The sequence below is a fragment of the Nycticebus coucang genome, chromosome 3 (assembly GCF_027406575.1).
Source record: "Nycticebus coucang isolate mNycCou1 chromosome 3, mNycCou1.pri, whole genome shotgun sequence".
Lineage (NCBI taxonomy): Eukaryota > Metazoa > Chordata > Mammalia > Primates > Lorisidae > Nycticebus > Nycticebus coucang.
The window spans coordinates 26,846,216-26,872,242 of NC_069782.1; the positions used below are offsets into that span (position 1 = coordinate 26,846,216).

General features: G+C 40.9%; 1 protein-coding gene across 9 annotated transcripts in view; it reads left to right on the forward strand.

Annotated features, from left to right (window-relative positions):
• Positions 1-25,426, forward strand: part of NR2C1 (nuclear receptor subfamily 2 group C member 1) — a 58,604-nt gene extending 33,178 nt beyond the window's left edge. For 8 of the 9 annotated variants that reach the window (XM_053585585.1, XM_053585577.1, XM_053585579.1 and 5 more), the window contains 5 exons: positions 2,106-2,227; positions 14,578-14,717; positions 17,511-17,648; positions 21,169-21,274; positions 24,899-25,426. In XM_053585585.1, the coding sequence (XP_053441560.1) occupies positions 2,106-2,227; positions 14,578-14,717; positions 17,511-17,648; positions 21,169-21,274; positions 24,899-25,073 (681 nt within the window). In that variant the 3' untranslated portion in view covers positions 25,074-25,426. The remainder of the gene's footprint in view (positions 1-2,105; positions 2,228-14,577; positions 14,718-17,510; positions 17,649-21,168; positions 21,275-24,898) is intronic. The other variant, XM_053585584.1, reaches the window with a different exon arrangement.
• The last annotated feature ends 601 nt before the right edge of the window (positions 25,427-26,027 follow it).

The following is a 26,027-nucleotide window of genomic DNA, read 5'->3' on the forward strand; positions in this document are numbered from 1 at the left end:
AAACTCTGTCTCAAAAAAAAAAAAGAAAGAAAGAAAGAAATACAGCTACAATCGACATCCTTATACAGGTTTTTTTGCATATGTACAAGCATTTTGCTGGAATAGAGATTGAGAAGTGGTATTAGGTCACATAGTGTATCTATTTTTTAAATTTTGGTAGATAACAACCAAATTGCTCTCCAGTTTATACACTCACAGTAATGTATGAGTACTTTTTTCTTATATCCTTGCTATATTTGATACCATTGATCATTTCAATAATTAAAAAGTAGAGGCCAGGGACCATGGTTCATGCCTATAATCCTAGAACTTTGGGAGGCCGAGGTAGGAGGCTCGCTTGAGGCCAGGAATTCATGACCAGCCTGAGCAACATGTGAGACTCTGTCTCTACAAAAATAGAAAAATTAGCCAGGTGTGGCAGTGCATGCCTATAGTTTCAGCTACTTCGGAACCTGGGCAGGAGGATCACTGATGCCCAGGAGTTTAAGGTTATAGTGAATTATGATGGTGCCACCATACTTAAGCTCAGGCAACAGAGTAGACCTTGTCTCCAAAAAATATATATAATAATATTTCTTAGGGGTGAAATTATATTTCATTTGTAGCAGTAAAAATTCTCTTTAACAAGATTTGCAGAAATTCTTTTAGATATGGGTCTTTTTTTTTTTTGACAGAGCCTCACTTTGTTGCCCTTGGTAGAGTGCTGTGGCATACAGCTCATAGCAAGCCTCAAAGTCTTGGGCTTAAGGGATTCTCTTGCTTCAGCCTCTCGAGTATCTGGGACTGTAGGCACCCACCACAACACCTGGCTACTTTTTAGAGACGAGGTCTTGCTCTGGCTCAGACTGGTCTTGAACCCATGAGGTTAGGCAGTCCACTTGCCTTGGCCTCCCAAGTGTACAGGTGTGAGCCACCGCTTCCAGCCTAGAAGTGTTTTAATATAGGATATTTATTTTCTACAATGGTCAAACATTTTAAAGAGCTATTTAAAGTTAGCAGTACAAACTGACAGCCTGTAAGTAGTATGTCCACAAAGATGTTTTATCTGTAGAATATTTTAAAAAATAATGTGTACAATGTGAGGGTGTTCAACATGCCCCTGGGTGGAGGGCTCAACTATAACTTGAACTTTACCTTAGAAGTAAAAATAATGTAACCTAAAAATTTGTATCCTCATATTAATTTGAAATTTAAAAAAACACTTTTGTATTCAGTACCAGTTTTTTTTTTTTTTTTGTAGAGACAGAGTCTCACTGTACCGCCCTCGGGTAGGGTGCCGTGGCGTCACACGGCTCACAGCAACCTCTTAACTCTTGGGCTTACGCGATTCTCTTGCCTCAGCCTCCCAAGCAGCTGGGACTACAGGCGCCCGCCACAACGCCCGGCTATTTTTTTGGTTGCAGTTTGGCCGGGGCTGGGTTTGAACCCGCCACCCTCGGCATATGGGGCTGGCGCCCTACTCACTGAGCCACAGGCCCCGCCCTCAGTACCAATTTTTTTAATAGGGCTATTTCACATAGAACCTGTTCTTTGAAAAATTGAAAGAGCTGGTAGTTCTGAGCCCAAATTTCCATGTTTTTATTGTGCTGGGTTCGAGTTAGGGTTGTGTCCTTTATCTGGAATATGCTCTCCCCAGTTGGTACCAGGAAGCCTGTTTCACTCCTTATTCTCCCATCCCGTAAGCATTTGGATTTGCTAATAACATACTAGCCTACCCAAGGGAACAATTAGCATATAGGTTTTCTCTTTAAACTAAATTTGTTGCATGCTGCTGTTAATGGAAAGAGAGAAGTTAAAAAATACCCTCTTAGATCAAGACAGGAAGTAACTTTTAAAAACACAACCAGGTAATATGGTTGATATTTATTAAGTGAGAGTCTGCTCGTCTGAATATTGCTTTGTTAGAACTATGATCTACTTATTTATTCTAAACCCTTTTGGTAGCTATAAAATCCAGTGACTTGCATTATTTCAAGATTTGCCTTTTCTGTGAATAATTTAGATTCATGTTTGATGTGTTATGTTTATATTCAATTTTTTAAACAGAATGATAATTTAGAACTTTTAGTCATAAGATAATTTACCTAAATCCCTGTTCGTACTAGCTCACCATGCCTTCTCCTATGCCTGAGTACCTGAATGTGCACTACATTGGGGAATCTGCCTCCAGACTGCTGTTCTTATCAATGCACTGGGCACTTTCGATTCCTTCTTTCCAGGCTCTAGGGTGAGTGTATTATTGAATATAAACGTGATTTTGTTGCACAAATGTACATTAAGCAAGAACTTTTATTTTGGGAGGATTTGCATGAAACAAAAAATTGGTATAACATAATTTTAAGTTGTATCATTTGTATGACAAATTATAGCAGCTGTTAATTTTCTCTATTTCTCTAAATAATTTTATGTGGAAGAGTATCCATATTTCATAGTTTGACTAATTTAATAATTTGGATGGAATATAATAAGTTGATAGACCATAGCTAGCATTTGTAATAGGGCTTGTCTTTCATTGGCTCAAAGATAGAATGCCATAGGTCATCTTTTCCTTCCCACAACCACCGTTTGAGCATTGATCCCAGGCAAGTTACCAATAATTACTTACTATAATTATGTTTAAAAATAGAGAATTGTGGGGCGGCACCTGTGGCTCAGTGAGTAGGGCGCCGGCCCCATATGCCGAGGGTGGTGGGTTCCGACCCAGCCCCAGCCAAACTGCAACAGAAAAATAGCCAGGCGTCGTGGTGTGTGCCTGTAGTCCCAGCTGCTCGGGAGGCTGAGGCAAGAGAATCACGTAAGCCCAGGAAGTAGAGGTTGCTGTGAGCCGTGTGACGCCACGGCACTCTACCCGAGGGCGGTACAGTGAGACTCTGTCTCTACCAAAAAAAAATAGAGAATTGTTTTTAATCATTTGATTTAAGAAAAAAAAAAATGTAAGCCCCCATGGTGCTTACTACAATGATTCAGAGGTTTGGTCTAAATCTAAAGAGTACATCTGTGTTCTAAAGTAATCAGGTAAAATGGAAAATGATCTGCTATTAGAAACTCAACCTTTAGCCAGACGCAGTGGCTCATGCCTGTAATCCCAGCACTTGGGAGGCTGAGGCGGGTGGATTGCCTGAGCTCACAGGTTCGAAACCAGCCAGAGCAAGAGTGAGACCCCGTCTCTAAAAAAAAAAACTAGCTGGGCGTTGTGGCAGACACCTGTAGTCCCAGCTACTCAGGTCACTGAGGCAAGAGAATCGCTGGAGCCCAAGAGTTTGAAGTTGCTGTGAGCTATGATGTCACGGTACTCCACTGAGGGCAACAAAGTGAGACTCTGTCTCAAAAAAAAAAAAAAGAAAAGAAAAAAAGTCAAGCTTTATCAAAAGGTTGTCACATTTATTTAGATTGCTCTAAACTAGTAACTGATGTGAAAAGGCAAGACGTTCTAAGCCAGTGGTTCTCAACCTGTGGGTTGCGACCCCTTTGGGGATCGAACGACCCTATCACAAGGGTCACCTAAATACATCCTGCATATCAGATATTTACATTATGATTCATAACAGTAGCAAAATTACAGTTATGAAGTAGCAACAAAAATAATTCTATGGTTGGGGGTCACCGCAACCTGAGGAACTTTATTAAAGGGTTGTGGCGTTTGGAAGGTTGAAAACCACTATTCTAAGCCTATAGAATGTTTTGTTCAACTCATAATGTGGTTTTTGTGAGCAAGTCACTTCCACATCCTGTACATCTGTTCTCCCGTTTGCCAAATGGGAGTAGTAACTGCCCATCTCTTATCCTTAGAAACAATTTTGAATGTAACTAAGAAACATGCAAATCATGATAGTGAAAGGCATACAGAGAATTGAATAAAGGTAATTCAATAATATAATTTGGCTTATTATCACTGTTAAATTATACCGTGCATTAAATCATGTACTCATATATTACCTCTACATAGCCTAAAGACTGATTTAAAACAGTTAACCTTTAAAATGATTGTTAACCCTTTCTCTCAAGATAATATTCAACTTTTAGAATTTATTCAGTATATTTTTTATTAAAAAAATTAAGTACAATGTAAATTAGAATATTAGCAGTTTATTAATTGTAAAAGATTAAGTGTAGTTTGCTAAATTTGTAATTGGCATACTTAAAAAAACCATTTTTCAGCTCAACGCCTGTGGCTTAAATGGCTATGGTGCCAGCCACATACACCTGAGCTAGCCAGTTTGAATCCAGCTCGGGCCCGCCAAACAACAGTGATGGCTCCAACCAAAAAATAGCCAGGTGTTGTGGCAGGCGCTTGTAGTCCCAGCTACTTGGGAGGCCGAGGCAGGAGAATCGCTTGAGCCCAGGAGTTGGAGGTTGCTGTGAGCTGTGATATCACGGCATTCTACCCAAAGGCGACAGTTTAAGGCTCTGTCTCAGAACAAAAACATTTTTCTTAACAGGCTGCCGATTATCATAGTAAAAAAACAAAAGGAAGGAATCTGGGAAATGATTTGAACTCTGTGAATTATTCACAACACCACTGATCTTAAATACTTCTATTAAACTGAGTTTAATTAATCCTATGGAAATAATTCAGATGTTGAAGAAACCAAAAATAAAGCTTGAACCTTCTAGTTATAAAATAATTTCATAGTGGTGGCCACATGTTCCTGTTAGCTGTATTAAAAATTAGTTTCAGGCTCAGCGCCTGTGGCTCAAGCGGCTAAGGCGCCAGCCACATACACCTGAGCTGGCGGGTTCAAATCCAGCCCAGGCCCACCAAACAATGATGGCTGCAACCAAAAAATAGCCAGGCGTTGTCGCAGGCGCCTGTAGTCCCAGCTACTTGGGAGGTGGAGGCAGGAGAATCGCTTGAGCCCAGAGGTTGGAGGTTGTTGTGAGCTGTGATGTCATAGCACTCTACCCAGGGCAACAGTTTGAGGCTCTGTCTCAAAAAAAAAAAAAAAAAAATTAGTTTCAATGTAACAGCTACAGGATTCTTTGCAATTAGAATAAGTATTGATAGAACAATCAAGGCCATTAACTGCTATGCAAACTGTTCTTATCCCTGTCTAGATAATTTATAGATCTTATTTATACATGAATCTAATCAGATAGATAAGGACTAAGTACTGATGATGGAGCAATTCTGTTATGTAGCAATAAAAGTTATTCTAAATCTGGAAACTGCCATTGCTTGCATTTTTATAGAGAGAGTTAAGCAACATTAATCATTTTCTTTAAGTCAGGTTTGTTTTGGTCACTTCAATCAAAGGGAATACCAGCTTAAAGAATTTTGAACAGTGCATAGTTAGTACCATTTGTATTTTATAAGGCTTCTGTATTGTATAGGGTGTTGATTTTCTTTTTTTTTTTTTTTTTGTAGAGACAGAGTCTCACTGTACCGCTCTTGGGTAGAGTGCCGTGGCATCACACAGCTCACAGCAACCTCTAACTCTTACGCGATTCTCCTGCCTCAGCCTCCCGAGCAGCTGGGACTACAGGCGCCTGCCACAACGCCCGGCTATTTTTTTGTTGCAGTTTGTCTGGGGCTGGGTTTGAACCCGCCACCCTCGGCATATGGGGCCGGCGCCCCACTCACTGAGCCATAGGCGCCGCCCGGGTGTTGATTTTCTATTTAAGATTTAGTATCAATACTTAAAGGAATTCAGTTATTGATTTTAAGTTCTTCCTGTATACTTTAGTTAAGTGACTACACAGGTAGTGTTGGAGGGGTAATGAGGGTACTTGGCATGATTTGCCTGGAATAACTATGGCAGCAGTCCTCTCTACCTAGATTCTTAGAATCAAAAGTTCCACCCCACCACTATTTGTCATAGGAGACTTTATTTATTGACTAATTTAAGCAACTTTCTATTAAATGCTACTATTCAACTTAATGCTATTTTTTTTAACACTTGCATTGCTTTCTGGATGCCTGACAGATACCTTAATGCAATGTTCCTTACACAGCTATTTTTGCTTCTTACAGGGAAGATGTTTTGAAAATAGGTGATACAGGGCAGCACCTGTGGCTCAGCGGGTAACGTGTCAGCCTCATATACCGAGGGTAGCAGGTTCAAACCGCAACAAAAAATAGCAGGTGTTGTGACAGGCACCTATAATCCCAGCTGCTTGGGAGGCTGAGGCAAGAGAATCTCCTAAGCCTGGAAGTTGGAGGTTACTGTGAGCTGTGACCCTATGGCGCTCTACCGAGGGTGATAAAGTGAGACTCTGTCTCTAAGAAAAAGAAAATAGGTGATATAAAGTGACTAGACCATAATAGTCATTTGTTTTATTTATTTTATTTATAACAGGGAAAACTGTTAGAGCAAAAAAGCTGTTAACCATCCCAAAATACTAACCTTATGGCAGTGCCTGTGGCTCAAAGGAGTAGGGCGCTGGCCCTATATGCCAGAGGCGGCAGGTTCAAACCCAGCCCCAGACAAAAGAAAAAAAAAAAAACTAACCTTAAATGAGGAAGTCTATACTGAGAAATGTGACTTTAACGTTTACTTGCTAAATTGTCTAATGATTGATAAATTGATAAAGGAGCATTGACTTAAAACATGGGGGTTTGGGTAGTGCCTGTGGCTCGGTGAGTAGGGCGCCGGCCCCATATGCCGAGAGTGGCGGGTTCAAACCCAGCCCCAGCCAAACTGCAACAAAAAAATAGCCGGGCATTGTGGCAGGCGCCTGTAGTCCCAGCTTCTCGGGAAGCTGAGGCAAGAGAATCACATAAGCCCAAGAGTTAGAGGTTGCTGTGAGCTGTGACGTCATAGCTCTCTACCCGATACAGTGAGACTCTGTCTCTACAAAAAAAAAAAAAAAAACATGGGGTTTAAACTCCGTTTTTTTTTTTGTTTGTTTTTTTCGTGGTTTTTGCCCAGGGCTGGGTTTGAACCCGCCACCTCCGGCATATGGGACCAGAGCCCTACTCCATTGAGCTACAGGTGCCACCCTAAACTCCGGTTTTATTTGGCTGCTGACTTTTGTGTCCTTGGACCATGTTACTTAAATGATGCTCAGTGTCTGTAAATTGGGAGCAAAAACTTATGAGCTATTCCACTTAGATGAGATAATGAATATAATTTTAGCAAACTCAGAGCCTGCTATAAAGTGCTTTAAAAAATGGTCATTTGTCAGTGGAGCCTGTGGCTCAGTTGGTAGGGCACTGGCTCCATATACCGAGGGTGGCAGGTTCACCCAGCCCCGGCCAGACTGCAACAACAACAACAAAAATTGCCCGGTGTTGTGGCGGGCACCTGTAGTCCCAGCTACTCGGGAGGCTGAGGCAAGAAAATCACCTAAACCCAGGAGTTGGAGGTTTGCTGTGAGCTGTGATGCCACAGCACTGTACCAAGGGTGACAAAGTGAGACTCTTTTTTTTTTTTTTTTTTTTTTTTGTAGAGACAGAGTCTCACTTTATGGCCCTTGGTAGAGTGCCGTGGTCTCACACAGCTCACAGCAACCTCCAACTCCTGGGCTTAAGCTATTCTCTTGCCTCAGCCTCCCGAGTAGCTGGGACTACTGGCACCCGCCACAACGCCTGGCTATTTTTTGGTTGCAGTTTGGCCGGGGCTGGGTTTGAACCCGCCACCCTCCGTATATGGGGCTGGTGCCTTACCAACTGAGCCACAGGCGCCGCCCCCAAAGTGAGACTCTTTCCAAAAAAAAGAAAGAAAAAGAAAAAAAAGGTCATTTGTCTTCATTTTTCTAGGAATTTTCTTTTTATTTTTTTTTTTATTTATTTTTTTTTTTTTTTGTAGAGACAGAGTCTCACTTTATGGCCCTCGGTAGAGTGCCGTGGCCTCACACAGCTCACAGCAACCTCCAACTCCTGGGCTTAAGCGATTCTCTTGCCTCAGCCTCCCAAGTAGCTGGGACTACAGGCGCCCGCCACAACGCCCGGCTATTTTTTGGTTGCAGTTCGGCCGGGGTCGGGTTTGAACCCGCCACCCTCGGTATATGGGGCCGGCGCCTTACCGACTGAGCCACAGGCGCCGCCCGGAATTTTCTTTTTAAAGGGACTTGCAGTTTTTCTTTCATAACCTAATGAACTTTTTATTATTTATTTTTAGATAAAGGCACTTTATTTTTTATTTATTTTGCAGTTTTTGGCAGGGGCTGGGTTTGAACCTGCCACCTCTGGCATATGGGACCCGTGCCCTACTCCTTTGAGCCACAGGCACCGCCTGTAATGAAGTTTTTTTTTTTTTTTTCTTGTAGAGACGGGGTCTCACTTTATGGCCCTTGGTAGAGTGCTGTGGCCTCACATAGCTCACAGCAACTTCCAACTCCTGGGCTTAAGTGATTCTCTTGCCTCAGCCTCCCGAGTAGCTGGGACTACAGGCGCCCGCCATAACGCCCGGCTATTTTTTGGTTTTACTTAGGCTGGGGCCGGGTTCGAACCCACCACCTTGGGTATATGGGGCCGGCACCTTACCAACTGAGCCACAGGTGCCGCCCGAACTTTTTTTTTTTTTTATTGTTGGAGATTCATTGAGGGTATAAGAAACCAGGTTACACTGATTGCATTTGTTAGGCAAAGTCCCTCTTGCAATGGTGTCTTGCCCCCAAAAGGTGTGGCACACACCAAGGCCCCACCACCCTCCCTCCTTACCTCTCTGCTCTTCCTTTCCCCACCCCTCCCTCCTCCTTTCTCTCTGCTCTCCACTTCCCCTTAACGAACTTTTTAAAGACCTCTGAACAACATAGCTGAAACAACCCATATCATGAGGGTTTGAGGGTTTTGATTTGAGATGAAAATATAAATCATTATCTTTCTATAAATGATTTGTACAATTAGCTCGTTCACTTTTCCTTTTCCACTTAAATCTTTTTTCCTTAACATAATAATGATTTTGATGTTTCTCATCCTCTGTATTGATAATCTTGAACTTTTTCTCTGAGCCTCCCCAACAATGTCAAGCTACTTTCTTAGGAGGAGGTGTGTAGCACAGACCAGCTCTAATTTTTTCAGTTATTTTTTCCTTTCCTGTGTTCACTAGTTCACTCACTTGGTTAGCTGTTTCCTCCTTAAAACGTCAGAATCAGGTTTGGCACCTGTAGCTCAGTGGTTAGGGTGCCAGCCACATACACAGGCTGGCGGGTTCGAACCCAGCCTGTGCCTGCTTAAACAACAATGACAACTACAACAACAAAAAAATAGCCAGACGTTACTGTAGGCCCAGCTACTTAGGAGGTTGAGGCAAAAGAATAATGTAAGCCCAAGAGTTTAAGGTTGCTGTGAGGTGTGACGCCATGGCACTCTACCGAGGGCAACATAATGAGACTGTCTCAAGAAAAAGAAACATCAGAATAAGAAGTTAAGGTGAAAACTGAATTGCTTCTAACTTTTTCTTTGTGTTTGCTTTGAACTTGTTCCTCATGTTTAAAGTGGTAATGAAGTATAGGCCTATAAAGTAAAACCTCACCTTCCAGAGGTAACTAACCCCACTGTTAACAGTTGGTGTCCTATCAGATTATTTTCCATGTTATGTTTAATAAATACATATATTTATACATCCTATTCTTTGCCTTGTACATTATGCTTCTATTAAAGACTGCTTCGAGGCCGAGCGCGGTGGCTCACACCTGTAATCCTAGCACTTGGAAGGCCAAGGCAAGTGGATTGCCTGAGCTCACAGGTTCGAGACCACCCTGAGCCAGAGTAAGAATTTCATCTCTAAAAATAGCTGAGCATTGTGGCTGACGCTTATAGTCTTAGCTACTCGGGAGGCTGAGGCAAGAGAATCAGTTGAACTCAAGAGTTTGAGGTAGCTGTGAACTAAGATGCCATGGCACTCTAGCGAGGGTGACAAAGTAAGACTCTCAAAAAAAAAGACTGCTTCCTATGTCAGCACATGTAAATTTACCCAGTTTTCCTTAATAACTACCTAGTATCCATTTTATGGATTTACTATTATCTACCTATTCATCCCTTATTTGTAGACATTTGAGCTGTTGCCAGTTTCCTATGTTGTTATATCCAATGCTACAATATATGTTGTAGCATCGTATATATTTTTACCTACTTTTTTTTTTGTAGAGACAGTCTCACTTTGTCGCCCTCAGTAGAGTGCAGTTGCGTCACAGATCACAGCAACCTCCAACTCCTGGGCTTAGGCAATTCTCTTGCCTCAGCCTCCCAAGCAGCCAGGACCACAGTTGCCGTCAGAATGCCCAACTATTTTTTGTTGCAGTTTGGCGGGACCAGGTTAGAATCCACTACTGGTGGTATATGGGGCCGGCACCCTACCCACTGAGCCACAGGCATTGCCAACTTCTTCCGAATTATTAGTGTTGCTATTTTGATTTTCCATAAATCATGAATGTTCTCTCTCTCTCTTTTTTTTTTTTGAGACAGAGTCTCACTTTGTCACCCTTGGTAGAGTGCTATGGCGTCACAGCTCACAGCAACCTCCAGCTCTTGGGCTTAGGCAATTCTTTTGCCTCAGTGTCCTCAGTAGCTGGGACTATAAGCGCCCACCTGGCTGGTGGTGGCTGGCTGTTTTTTGTTGCACTTTGGCCGGAGCTGGGTTCAAACCCCCCACCCTCAGTATATGGGGCTGGCGCCCTACTCACTGAGCCATAGGCACCACCCATTTTTACCTACTTTTGTTCATACGATCATGTTAGTACAGGCATGCATTGCTTAATGACAGATTATACCATGAGGAAGTCATTGTAAGGCAATTTTGTTAACATCATAGAATGTATTTACAGAAACCTAGATGGTATAACTTTCTGCACAATTAGGCTACAAATGTAGGACAAACTTGCACAGCATGGTACTGTACTGAATATGGTAGGCAGTTGCAACACAGTGGTAAATATTTGTGTATCTAAATATAGAAAAAGACGCCAGGTCCAGTAGTGGCTCACATCTGTAATCCCGGCACTCTTGGAAGCTGAGGTGGGTGTATTGTTGAGATAAGGAGTTCAAGACCAGCTTGAGCTAGAGCAAGACCCAGTCTCTAAAAATAGCTGGGTGTTGTGGCGGGCACCTGTAGTCTCAGGTACTGTGGAGACTGAGGCAAAAGGATTACTTAAGCCCAAGAGTTTGAGGGAGCTGTGAGCTGTGACATCACAGCACTCCACTAAGTGTGACAGAGACTATCTCCAAAAAAAAGAACATAGAAAAGATACAGTAGAAATACAGTATTACAGTCTTACAGTATGCAGTGTGTCATTAAAATATTGTTAATGTGGTATGTGACTGTATTTCCATAAAATAGGTTCTAAAAATTGTTTTAAATAAACAAAAGAGGTTTTTTGTTTGTTTGTTTGTTTTTGAGACAGAGCCTCAAGCTGTCCCCCTGGGTAGAGTGCCAGCATCACAGCTGATAGCAACCTCCAACTCCTGGGCTTAAGCGATTCTCCTGCCTCCGCCTCCCAACTAGCTGGGACTATAAGCGCCCGCCACAACGCCCGGCTATTTTTTGGTTGCAGCCATCATTGTGTGGTGGGCCTGGGCTGAATTCGAACCCACCAGCTTACGTGTATATGGCTGGCGCCTTACCCGCTTGAGCCACAGGTGCTAAGCCACAAAAGAGGTTCTTATAAGTGGAATTGCTAGATCTTAGAAGATGTACATTTTCTTTGATTGTGTTAAGACTCACATTTGAAGTATTTTTCTATATGGAGATTTTAAATTACTGGTTTTCTTTGCATTTAAAGTTCACTTTCAAATTGATTTTTATATCCAGTTTCTTCTGGCAAGTGAAATAAAGAAGAGATCAGCCTGGAGTTAAAATTTTACCTGAGTGCAGCGCCATAGCTCAGTGGGTAGGGCACCAGCCACATACACCGAGGGTGGCAATTTCAAACCTGTTCTAGACCATCTAAAACAATAGTGACAACTGCCTGTAGTCCCAGCTACTTGGGAGGCTGAGGCAAGAGAAGCACTTGAGCCCAAGAGTTTGAGGTTTCTGTGAGCTGTGATGCCATGGCACTGTACCCAGGGCAACAGCTTGAGACTGTTTCAAAAATAAAATAGGGCAGTGCCTGTGGCTCAGCGAGTAGGGCACTGGCCCCATATACCAAGGGTGGTAGGTTCGAACCTGGCCCCAGCCAAAATGCAACAAAAAAATAGGCGGGCATTGTGGCGGGCGACTGTAGTCCCAGCTACTCAGGAGGCTGAGGTAAGAGAATCGCTTAAGCCCAGGAGTTGGAGGTTGCTGTGAGTTGTGACACTACAGCACTCTACCGAGGGTGACAAAGTAAGACTCTGTCTCTAAAAAATAAAAAAAAGTACATCAAATAAAATTTCACCTGAATAATTTCCAGGGAGAAAAATTACTGTCTGTGCCTGTTGTCAGTGTTGGCATTTATTTCAAGGATGTTTAATCCTTTAATAAAATGTAATATCATAAAGAAGGCTATGATTCTTTTATTGTTTTCTTTTTTTCCTTTTTTCTTCCATCATTGGTTTGACGGTAGCAGCATTATGATTCTTAATAAACAATTTCTGTTAAACACAGATTCTCCTAATTTTAAGGGTTTAGTAGAAAGAAAATAATTCAAGTACCATTCATTGGAATGTATAGATTTCCTGTCAGCATGTTCTTATCAACTTAAATCTCTTTGGAGAAAGAAAAGAAATCTTATAGTTTCATTATCTTATAACAAAATATATAGGTCTAGTTTAAAGATTGCTTAATTGTAAGGGCCCATGCCCATAGTTTTTCTGACTGTCTTTTCAGAGTTCTCACCTCTGCCTGGTCTGTGTTCCCCAACACCTGAAATCATTTGTGGAATTCTTTCTCTATTCTTTCTCACTATTCACTGAGATACAGAAGTGTGTAAGGCACTCTTTGCCTTCAGTGTGGATTTAATCTATTATAATATGGGAGACAGACCTCTAAAACACTAAGGATACTGTGAAATATAAAACGTAAGGGTATAGGTAGCATCAAAGGAGGATGACTATGTTGAGAGAGGAATGTGCTAAGGTATTTCTTTAAAAAAATGAGCTCTGAGCTATATTAAGGGAACAGTAGGTAGTCACTAGGAAAACAAAGTGGGAAAAAGACATGCTGAGAAGATAGGATGCATTTAGTAATGCAGTCAGCAACTTTGATTGAAGACCTATTATATGCTCATTCTTACCTTAGCACAATTGCCCTTTTTCTTTCATCTTCCTGGAATACTGTTCCCCTAGATCAGTGGTTCTCAACCTGTGGGTCTCACCCACAAGAACTGTATTAAAGGGCCACAGGATTAGGAAGGTTGATGCCCTAGATCATTTTTTAAAAAGTCTCTCTAATCTTTCTCTATTCAAATATCACCTTCTCAGAAATGCCTTCCCTAACCACCTTACCTGAACCTCCAAATTTTCTGATGTATCATCCTACTATACTGTAGAATTTTATTTTATTTTATTTATTTTATTTATTTATTTTTTTGAGACAGAGCCTCAAGCTATCGCCCTGGGTAGTGCTGGACATCATAGCTCACAGCAAACTCCAACTCCTGGGCTCAAGCGATTCTCTTGCCTCCGCCTCCCAAGTAGCTGCCCAACGCCCGGCTATTTTTTGGTTGCATCTGTCATTGTTGTTTGGTGGGCCTGGGCTAGATTCGAACCCGCCAGCTCAGGTGTATGTTGCTAGCGCCTTAGCCGCTTGAGCCACAGGCGTCAAGCGTAGAATTTTTATTACCTGAAACTAACCTAAGTATAAATGTATAAAAAAGTCTTGTGCTTTGACTCACGTTCTAATTTTTTTTTTTACTCTTTTGTGCTGGTGATATTCTGAAATTCAGGAAAGGAATTCTTACCTCTCGTTTAAAATATTGATTATCTTGTTTGTAGGAATACTTAAGTCTCATCTGAAACATAGAAGGAACTATTTCTCCCTTGAAATAGGTTACTAACTGTCATAAGTCTAATTGCCCCTTTTTTAAGAAAAGTATTTACTTGAATTTATAGCAGAAAGAAACTTGGGGAAAAAATGGTTTGTTTTTTTTTTTTGTTATTTGTTTGTTTTGAGACAGAGTCTCACTGTTGCCCTCAGAAGAGTGTTGTGGCATCATAGCTCACAGCAACCTCAAATTCCAGGGCTCACGCAATTCTCTTACCCTGGCCTCCTGGGTAGCTGGGACTCTAGGCGCCCACTACAACACCCAGCTGTTTTTAGAGACGGGGGTCTCACTCTGGCTGAGGCTGGTCTCAAACTTGTGAGCTCAGGCAATCCACCTGCCTCAGCCTCCCAGAGTGCTAGGATTACAGCCGTGAGCCACTGCACCTAGCCTTTAGGAAAGTTTTTTTAAATGTATGCTTTTGTTTCGTTTTTTAAAAAATCTTAACTCCATTTTCATGAAATGTGAGTTAAAGCCTCTAATATTTTAGTTTTAAATATTACTTGTAATTGTTCTTATAAACTGGCCAATTAGCTAGCTAATATTTAAATTTCTAAGCATTCCTCATCACTATCAACTAAATACACAAAACACAGAATTGATCAAGTCCACGTCCAGTTAGTGTTTCTAGAGTAATTTTAGTAGTATTTTGTTTTTTAAGTATGTGGATCAGTCGTAAAGTTGACAAAATTCACTTAAATAATATCTGATTTGTGCTTTTATTTTTGTTTTTAATAGGCAAGAAAACAGCATATCATTGGTGAAAGCTTACTGGAATGAACTTTTTACTCTTGGTCTTGCCCAGTGCTGGCAAGTGATGAATGTAGCAACTATATTAGCAACATTTGTCAATTGTCTTCACAATAGTCTTCAACAAGGTAAAAAGCACCTTATTTATTACCTTTGCCCAGGGTATAAGTGGAGGCATCAATTTTATAAAATACTGACTGAAGGCTGAGCACAGTGGCTCACACCTGTAATCCTAGCACTCTTGGAGGCCAAGGTGGGCTCAGATCCCATGAGCACAGGAGTTAAAGACCAGCCTGAGCCAGATGAGACTCAGTCTCTCAAAAATAGAAACAATTAGCCAGGCGTTATGGTGGTTCCCTGTAGTTTCATCTATTCAGGAGGCTGAGCCAGAAGGATCGCTGGAGCCCAGGGGCACTCTAGCCTGGGGCAACAGAGTGAGACTGTCTCAAAAAATTTAAAAAAAAAATTCAGGACTAAAGTTAGATATCTGATGATTGTATTAATGTTTGATGCAATATCCTTTTTACTCTAGATATTTTTACATTTTGATACATCTATTAATCATCTAAAAATATTTTAAAATAAGAATGCAACAAAATTGAAATTGTTTCTGACCAGGCTTGTGAATCTTTTGCAGTTTAAAACAGGTACTAAAGAATCCAAGGTTAGCTTATGTAGAAGTTATCAAATATTTTAAAATATATACTTCTCCCAAATTGTAAACTGCTCGTCTTCATATAACTCTTTGAATCCCAAGATAGGCTGATTTTGTAATTAATCAGAGTATATTCTCTCAGCTAAACAGTTCTGAAGTCACAGAACTCTTAATTCATTTGAGGAGGCAGGCAATCACTGGTTTATCAGTGCCTGACTTTAGAATGACTTGGTGGCCAGTCAAGAGGGTGCCCCCTTTTCAAATGGGAAGACTATCTTTTTTTTTTTTTTTTTTTGTGGTTTTTGGCCAAGGCTAGGTTTGAACCTGCCACCTTCGGCATATGGGATTGGCGCCCTACTCCTTGAGCCATAGGCGCCGCCCGGTAAGACTATCTTTTGAGCTCAGGAGTAATTTATAAATTAAGGACTGCTTTTTAGTTCCTTACCATATTCTATTTCTCATTATTTTCCATTATTTTTCTTTCTATTTTTTTTTTGTTTGTTTGTTTTTTGAGACAGAGTCTCAAGCTGTCACCCTGGGTAGAGTGCCATGGCGTCATAGCTCACAACAACCTCAAATTCTTGGGCTTAAGCAATTCTTTTGCCTCAGCCTCCCCAGTAGCTAGGACTATAGGCACCCACCACAGTACCCGGCTATTTTCTGGTTATAGTTGTCATTATTGTTTAGCAGGCCTGGGCTGGATTCTAATCAGCCAGCTCCAGTGTATGTGGCTGGCGCCCTAGCCACTGAGCTATAGGTGCTGAGCCTGTTTTACATTATTTTTAAATCATTTACTTTCTTCCTCCTTAAAGGGCAGAGGAATCACCTCAAAATCTCGTCAATAATAGACTTACAATTATTAAAAGGCAGCGCCACATTCCCATCTATTTATGGACTGCTACTTCTGATTCATGTCCTATAAATGTAGACTTGTGTTATGCAGCCTGCCTTCAGGAAAGCTCTGGTTAACTAATCATTAAGTGATGTATTTTAAACATATCCTTCCATGGTAAATTAACACCGTTATTGTAAAACTTTGTTACTCGATTTTTCTCTGTTCTTAGCAGTTTTAACTAAATATTTATTTTTATTATACTAGTATTGATAAATTTTTTTTTTTTTTTTTTTTTTTTTTGTGGTTTTTGGCCGGGGCTGGGTTTGAACCTGCCACCTCCGGCATATGGGACCGGCGCCCTACTCACTGAGCCACAGGCGCCGCACAAGTATTGATAATTTTTTTTTTTTTTTTTTTTTTAAAACATTTTAATAGCTTTATTAGAAAATGATTCATACACCTTATAAAACACTTACATAATGTAAAAAAGAACAAAGCAGAAACTTAAAATATTATACCAAATTTCTATACCCAAAGATACTCAATGTTTAGGAAAAGTCTTCTACCCATTTATATACAAAGATATACATATTGTTGCATATACACAGTTTTACATAAAATAAATCATATTCCACATACTTTTCCAGAAATTGTTTTGCTTGAAAGTAATTAATATACATATTTTTTTTGAGACAGAGTCTCACTCTGTCACCCTGGGTAGAGGTGAGATCATCACAACTCACAGCAACCTCAGACTACTGAGTTCAAGCTATCAATCCCCATGCCTCAGTTTCCCGAGCAGCTAGGACTACAGGCACCTGCCACAGCATCAGTTAGTTTCTACTGAGCTCGAGTGATCCTCCCACTCAAGTGGTCTCCTAGAGTGGTAGGTTTTTTTTTTTTTTTTTTTTTGTAGAGACAGAGTCTCATCCTATGGCCCTCGGTAGAGTGCCATGGCCTCACACAGCTCACAGCAACCTCCAACTCCTGGGCTTAGGCGATTCTCTTGCCTCAGCCTCCCGAGTAGCTGGGACTACAGGCGAAGTATTGATAATTTTTTAACATGTAGATGGTTTTACTCATTTTTCCCCCAACCAATATAAGCCTAAATAAAATACTGTTACTAAAATTTGACTCCTTATGTACTTTGGTTGACCAATTTTCAGATGGTTGTCTTTACATCCTGTGTTTTTAAAGGCGTGTCTTAAAAGGAAACATTGGAGTTTTCTGTGTTAACAGCTTGTTTTTCTTGAATAAACAATTTATTTAAAGATGATAGTTTCATCTGTAATTATGGAGATAATGAGTTTTAAATATTTAAGGATCGGTTATAACCCAAGCTGGAAAGTAGTGAGAAGGTAATATATTGGATGAAAAGAAAACTATCATACATTTTAGACAAAAACTAGATGCATTTGTTTGTTTTTAAAGATAAAATGTCAACAGAAAAAAGAAAATTATTGATGGAGCACATCTTCAAACTGCAGGAGTTCTGTAACAGCATGGTTAAACTCTGCATTGATGGGTATGAATATGCCTACCTGAAGGCAATAGTACTCTTCAGTCCAGGTACGTAAACACTTAAAATACAGCATTTGAGGATGTGGAGAAGTCAGAACCCTTACACATTGCTGGTGAGAGTGTAAAATGGTACCCTTGTCTTGGAAAAGAGTAATTCATAAAAATTCAAACTTTGGAGTTACTTTATGATCCAGCAGTTTCACTCCTGTTTGCCCGAGAGAAATGAAAATATATATCTATGCAAAAATGTGTACATGAATGTTTGTGGCAGCATTATTCATGATAGCCAAAAAATAGAAACAGCCAAGTGACCACCAACAAACAGATGAATAAACAAAATTGTATATATACACAATTTAGTATCATTCAGCCTTAGAAAAGAATGAAATTCTGGCGGCGCCTGTGGCTCAGTCAGTAAGGCGCCGGCCCCATATACCAAAGGTGGCGGGTTCAAGCCCAGCCCCAGCCAAACTGCAACCAAAAAATAGCCGGGCGTTGTGGCGGGCGCCTGTAGTCCCAGCTGCTCGGGAGGCTGAGGCAAGAGAATCGCTTAAGCCCAGGAGTTGGAGATTGCTGTGAGCTGTGTGAGGCCACGGCACTCTACCGAGGGCCATAAAGTGAGACTCTGTCTCTACAAAAAAAAAAAAAAAAGAAAAGAATGAAATTCTAATACATGGTACAACATTGATAAACATTCTGCTAAGTGAAGAAAGCAAGTCACAACGGACCACATACTGTCTGATACCATTTATGTGAAATATGCACAGTGGCAAACCCATAGAGACAAAACAGATTAGTGGTGGCCAGAGGCTAAGGAAAAGGTAAAATGCGGAGTGACTACTAATGGGTAGAGAGTTTCTTTTGGAGTGACAAAAGCGTTCCCAAATGAGATTGTGGTGGTGGTTGTACAACTCTGAATATGCTAAAAATCATTGAATTGTATACTTCAAACTGGTGACTTTTATTTTATTTTATTTATTTTTTTATTTTTATTTTTTTTTGGTTTTTGGCCAGGGCTAGGTTTGAACCTGCCACCTCCAACATATGGGACCGGCGCCCTACTCCTTGAGCCACAGGCGCCGCCCCAAACTGGTGACTTTTAAAGATGTTAGGCATTGACCTGGGCATGAAGAGGAAGATTAAGAAATCAGAGAAGGGTGGTGCCTGTGGCTCAGTGGGTAAGGTGCTGGCCCCATATACCGAGGGTGGCAGGTTCAAACACAGCCCCGGCCAAACTGCAACAAAAAAATAGCCGGGCGTTGTGGCGGGTGCCTGTAGCCCCAGCTACTTGGGAGGCTGAGGCAGGAGAAAGCCCAAGGATTTGGAGGTTGCTGTGAGCTGTGACATAACAGCACTCTACTGAGGGTTAGTAAGTGAGACTGTGTCTCACAAAAAAAAAAAAGAAAGAAATCAGGGAAATAACATCATGACCTTTATTTCTGTTTTCACATCAACATTTGTATTCTTAGGCAATTTTTTTTAGGCATTATTAAATGGCAGACTGAGCGATGAGTACTGCTGTTAATGGACGGCATTTCCAAACATCTATGGAGTTACCAATATAAAAAAAATGGGTCTCGGGCGGCGCCTGTGGCTCAGTGAGCAGGGCGCTGGCCCCATATGCTGAGGGTGGCGGGTTCAAACCCAGCCCCGGCCAAACTGCAACAAAAAAATAGCCGGGCGTTGTGGCGGGCGCCTGTAGTCCCAGCTGCTCGGGAGGCTGAGGCAGGAGAATCGCCTAAGCCCAGGAGTTGGAGGTTGCTGTGAGCCGTGTGATGCTACGGCACTCTACCGAGGGCAATAAAGTTTTTTCTGTCTCTACAAAAAAAAAAAAAAAATGGGTCTCTTCCTGCCAGTCTATAGTTTTCACAGATAGTAAAATGACAATAAGCTTTTAATGATCAGTTTGTGAATTAACAAAATTGACTGTTCTCTTAGGTCCTGTATTTTTTATATGTATTTCTGTATCTATGAATCGTAATAAAATTATCTGAGGAAACTTGCTTCTTTGCCTCAGTGATACCAGTAAGATCGGTAAACTTTTTTGTACTAGTTCTAAATGTTTCACATGAATTAATAACATGTCTCCATTCTTTTCACAACCTGTCACTTACATTTTCCTTAGCTAGAAATCAAAAGAATATAGATTTAGGCTGGGTGCAGTGTCTCATGTCTGTAATCTTAGCACTCTGGGAGTCCGAGGTGGATGGATTGCTTGAGCTCAGGAGTTCAAGACCAGCCTAAGCAAAAGTGGGTCCCCATCTCTACTAAAAATAGAAAAACTGAGGCAAGAGGATCGCTTGAGCCCAAGTTGGAGGTTGCTGTGAGCTATAACGCTATGGCACTCTACCCAGGGCGACAGTTGAGACTGTGTCTCAACAACAACAAAAAAAGAATATAGATTTGAAGTTAGAATGATAATACAGGGCTGCGCCTGTGGCTCAAAGGAGTAGGGTGCCGGCCCCATATGCCGGAGGTGGCGGGTTCGAGCCCAGCCCCAGCCAAAAACTGCAAAAAAAGAATGATAATGTAGTTTTATTTTGCTAAGTGTTTTCCCTTTATTTTTTTATTTTCATTTATGAGAACAGAGCTTTTCATATTTTTCAACTTTTTTTTTTTTTTTGGCAGTTTTTGGCCAAGGCCAGGTTTGAACCTGCCACCTCTGGTATATGGGGCTGGTGCCCTAGTCCTTTGAGCTACAGGCGCTGCCCTTTTTCAACATTTCTTACATAATTTCTGTGAAGTTCTTTTAGTATTTCCATTTTTGTGAAATGTTGGAGTGATCAGTGAAATGCTTACATAGATTTTTTCATATTTCCATGTTATAATTTTTCTCATAGACGTGATGTCCATGGTTTTGTAATTTTTTTAAGTACATTTTACCTAATAATAATGGACTTTTTTTCCTTATGAAAATACAGTATAGAATATAATCTGCCAAAATTTCATGGATTAAAAACTTTTTCTTTAAGCTGGGTGCAGTGGCTCACACCTGTAATCCTAGCACTCTGGGAGGCCGAGGCAGATGGATTGCTTGAGCTCAGGAGTTCAAGACCAGCCTGAGCTAGAGCGAGACTCCCTGTCTCTAAAAATAGCTAGGAATTGTGTTAGGTGCCTGTAGTCCCAGCTACTCAGGAGGCTGAGGCAAGAGGAAGACTTGAGCCCAAGAGTTTGAGGTTGCTGTGAGTTATGATTCCACAGCACTATACTGAGGGTGACAAAGTGAGATTTTATCTCAAAAAACAAAAATAACTTTTTTCAAACTAAGTGGAGTCATTTTAGCTTTTTGCTACTATATAAAGTGAAATGATTAAAATCCTTTTCACCACTTTTGGAACACAGGGAAAGCTATTTATTTTGGTCTCATTTGTTACTAGATGTTAGAATATACATACATGAGATAAGTACATAAAATATAATGCTTGATATATACAGTAGGCAGTCTCAGTAAATGTGGAATGAAACAGCCATACATTAGGATGGGGCTTCTTTTTGACTTCACTATTTTTTCTGTCCCTTTAAGTGATCATTCAGAATTAAGGTAACAATGTATTCTTTAATGTTTCAGATCACCCAGGCCTAGAAAACATGGAACAGATTGAGAAATTTCAGGAAAAGGCGTATGTGGAATTCCAAGATTACATAACCAAAACTTATCCAGATGACACCTACAGGTATCTAGAAGTTAAATTCACTTAAAAACCTTTTTGAGGCTCCGTGCCTATGGCTCAAGCGGCTAAGGCACCAGCCACATACACCTGAGCTGGCGGGTTCGAATCCAGCCCGGGCCCGCCAAACAACAAAAACAATGGCTGCAACCAAAAAATAGCCAGGTGTTATGGCGGGTGCCTGTAGTCCCAGCTACTTGGGAGGCAGAGGTAGGAGAATCGCTTGAGCCCAGGAGTTTGAGGTTGCTATGAGCTGTGATGCCATAGCACTCTAACCCAGGGCAACAGCTTGAGGCTCTGTCTCAAAACCAAACTTTTTTGAATCTATTGTTTCATTATTTTCCATTCTAAGAGTAATTAAATGTTTCAGACAACCACAACTTTTGAGATAGCATGCTATAAAAAGCAATATTGCATTGTTAAAGTACTTTAAAGGTAATATTTCATCCAGTTCTTTTACGTAAGAGGAGATTTCAGCACAGGGAGGTTAAGTAGCTTGCTCAAGTTCACACAATAATGGTAAAGCCTGACTGTGACCCCAGTTAGTTTGACTCTAGAGCCCAAACTCTTTGGATGAAATAATGGATTTTATAATAAAAGGGGGAGAGCATCAATTAAACACAGACTGTTTTATAATTTTTTTTCCAAAATAATTAATTTTGAAACATAACTTATGGGCGGCGCCTGTGGCTCAGTGAGTAGGGCGCCAGCCCCATATGCCGAGGGTGGCGGGTTCAAACCCAGCCCCAGCCAAACTGCAACAAAAAAATAGCTGGGCGTCGTGGCAGGCGCCTGTAGTCCCAGCTGCTCGGGAGGCTGAGGCAAGAGAATCGCGTAAGCGTGAGAGTTAGAGGTTGCTGTGAGCCGTGTGACGCCACGGCACTCTACCTGAGGGCGGTACAGTGAGACTGTCTCTACAAAAGAAATAAAAAAGAAACATAACTTATGATATCCCCTCCAAGTTATTTCTGGCCAAAGTCCTTTGAAGAAAATTCATTTTTTATAAGAGCCACTCAATTTTGGAAGAAGGACAGGATATCAGAGTTTAGCACATAGCTATCAGAACTAGAACACTTGGGTTTTTGAATCCTAACTTCCATTTACTAGCTGCATTACCTTGGGCATGTTACTGAACTTCTCCTTCCATGTCCTTACCTATAAAATGGACATCATAATAGTATTCACTTTTTACAGTTATTTTAATGATTAAGTCAATTAATATATAAAGTGCCTATTTTGTAGTAAGGGCTATCGAAAGTTATTCGCTTGAAGTAAATAAAATATTTTTATTAGTTTACCATACTTCAACTCAATAAAAGAACATTTTACGTATAACAATTTATAAAATAATAAAGACTTTTATAAAATAATAAAGACTTATAAACCAGTTCCATTAAGAAAATCAGCCTTGGTTTTTTGTTTGTTTGTTTTTTATTAAATCATAGCTGTGTACATTAATGTAATTATGGGGTACAATGTGCTAGTTTTATATACAATTTGAAATGTTTTCATCAAACAGGTTAACATATCCTTCACTGCATTTTCTTAGTTATTGTGTTAAGATATTTATATTCTACCCTTAGTAGATTTAACATGTACCCTTGTAAAATGCACTGTAGGTGTGGTCCCACCAATTATCTCCTCGGCCTTGGTTTATCTAACTTATTTTCCTATCCTGCTTCCTACCAGTTTTGTGGATGCAGATCAGTTCTTAGGAACAGGAGCTGAGTGATTTGAGTAGAGCACATGGCTACAGGAAGATCACTTCATCATGGGGCCGCTGTTCTCACGTGGTCTCAAGTGTTAGACTGCAAGGCCTTAGGAAAGAGGAAGAATAAACATACCACAAGCTTTTTGGAAAGGTGGTTTTGTTGTGGGTTTTTTATCACTTTTTTAAAGTTTCAAAAGTTGCTTTATGCCACATGTAAATACAAACAGTTTTTAAATTTTTTTCTTTTTGGCAGCTGTCCTATTGGTTGTTCATGCTTTGAACTGGAACTCTTTCTCAGGTTTTATATTTCTAGTTACTTAGAAATAATAAATTATCGGGCGGCGCCTGTGGCTCAGCGGGTAGGGCGCCGGTCCCATATGCCGGAGGTGGCGGGTTCAAACCCAGCCCTGGCCAAATTAAAAAAAAAAAAAAGAAAGAATAAATTATCCCTGGATAATAATTTTCAACTCAGAATGATCTCACACAAGACACAGTCCTGCCCTAAAGAACCTTACTACCTAGCACAGAAACAGGCAGGAAGCATTTCATTCATCTTCACAATAGCACCTGAGATTCAACAGGAAGTAAGCAGCTGACATACATTCACATAGCTAGGAGACAGTTGAATCAAGGTTTGAACACAATGGTCTTGATTCCATAATCTGTGCTCTTTCTAGTAGTAACAACTGTTGTTGGTTTTGCCATTTCCAGTAGCTTTTTACAGAGCAGAACCAAGAAAACCATTATCCTTGAAGCTGGTGTGTCCTGTAACACAAAAAAAATTGCTGTTCCTTCAACCTGAAATGAGTTGCTAAGCTATTCTTTTTTTTTTTTTTTTTTTTTTGTAGAGACAGAGAGTCACTTTATGCCCTTCGGGTAGAGTGCCATGGCATCACACAGCTCACAGCAACTTCCAACTCCTGGGCTTAAGCGATTCTCTTGCCTCAGCTTCCCGAGTAGCTGGGACGACAGGAGCCCGCCACCATGCCCAGCTATTTTTTGGTTGCAGTTCAGCCGGGGCCGGGTTTGAACCCGCCACCCTTGGTATGTGGGGCCGGCGCCTTACCGACTGAGCCACAGGCGCCGCCCTTCTTTTTTTTTTTGTAGAGACAGAGTCTCACTTTATCGCCCTCGGTAGAGTGCCATGGCATCACACAGCTCACAGCAACCTCCAACTCCTGGGCTGAAGCGATTCTCTTGCCTCAGCCTCCCGAACAGCTGGGAATACAGGCACCCGCCACAATGCCCAGCTATTTTTTGGTTTGCAGTTCAGCCGGGGCCGGGTTTGAACACGCCACCCTCGGTATATGGGGCCAGCTGACTGAGCCACAGGCGCCGCCTGCTAAGCTATTCTTAAATGTATAGCTTGCCCCATGGTTTAATAACTTAGTTCCATGGTTCATACACCCAAGTGGAGGCAGCACAGCATAGCAGTAAAGGACGGGAGTTTGCTGTGAAGTCAGACTGCGTCAGTGTCCAGGTGATTGTCACATACTCTGCGGCTTGAGGAAACTCAGGTTTTGATTTTACCTTTTGAAAACGATACCTTTATGGGCAGCGCCTGTGGCTCAGTCGGTAGGACGCCAGCCCTATATACCAGGTTCAAACCCAGCCCCGGCTGAACTGCAATCAAAAAATAGCTGGGCGTTGTGGTGGGCACCTGTAGTCCCAGCTACTTGGGAGGCTGAGGCAAGAGAATCGCTTAAGCCCAGGAGTTTGGAGGTTACTGTGAGCTGTGTGATGCCATGGCACTCTACCGAGGGCCATAAAGTGAGACTCTGTCTCTACAAAAAAAAAAAAGAAAATGATACCTTTATTAAATTAGGTCACAAATAATACACATGCAGAAATTACTCATTTTTCTACTAAAATCTTTCTGATTCACGACCTTGTTCCTCTCTCCCCCCTTTTCTTTTTAGATTATCCAGACTTCTACTCAGATTGCCAGCTTTGAGACTGATGAATGCCACCATCACTGAAGAATTGTTTTTCAAAGGTCTCATTGGCAATGTACGAATTGACAGTGTCATTCCACATATTTTAAAAATGGAGCCTGCAGATTATAACTCTCAAATAATTGGTCACAGCATTTGAAAACTGAGACCACCGTGCTATAAACTTACTGTTCTTTGCCAGAACACCATAAGATACCAAATTACAGATTGAACTCATTGCTTCCAGAATGGTATCTGGAAATTTTGACTTTAAAGAGTAACCAAAATACAAGTATTATTATTTGGGCTTCCTCAAGAAGAATTTTTGAAGTGACTAGGCAGACAGCAGGAATTAGAATGTCCCCCTTCCTGTCTTCTTTAAATGAATAAGAAATGATATCAATTTATTCCTGGTGGAAATGATACCTGAAGCTGTCACCTTTCGAATATCTAAACTAAGATCTTCTATTTTATTTTATAAAACAAATAAATTAGTCTTATTTTTTTTCTGAACTGTGTTCTAGTCCTGTTTACCTTCATTGTGAACTAGTGTAAACAATGCGTAGAAACCCCAAAGGAGGAATTCCTTGCGTTTTACTCTGCCATAATAATATCTGTTTAATGACCATGTCAAAAGAAAATTTATTCTCAGTGGTAGAATGATAATGTTAGAACTGTATGAAATAATAATTGAGCGTGTATTTTTTGTATTTTATAAATGTTATGGTATCCCTAGCATATACCCCTCTCATTGCTGGCAGTGAGACATAGGCTACTCATGATCTTAGGCATTGACATTTTAGTGTTGTATATTATTAGTTACAAGCACTTTTAATTTATGTAGTAGAAAATTGTCTTTGAGAATAAGATAGGGTTGACGCTTTAATACTTTTGGGTTTCTGCTGTGTTTTAAAAGTAGTAGAGGGCAGCACCTGTGGCTCAAAGGAGTAGGGCACTGGCCCCATGTAACGGAGGTGGCGGGTTCAAACCCGGCCCAGCCCAAAAACTGAAAAAAAAGTAATAGAGACTAATTGGGCCCCAAATGTTTCAGTTTTTCAAAATAGGTATTGAAGTTTTTTCCTTCCATAAAATACTGATCTCCCCCACTTTTTTG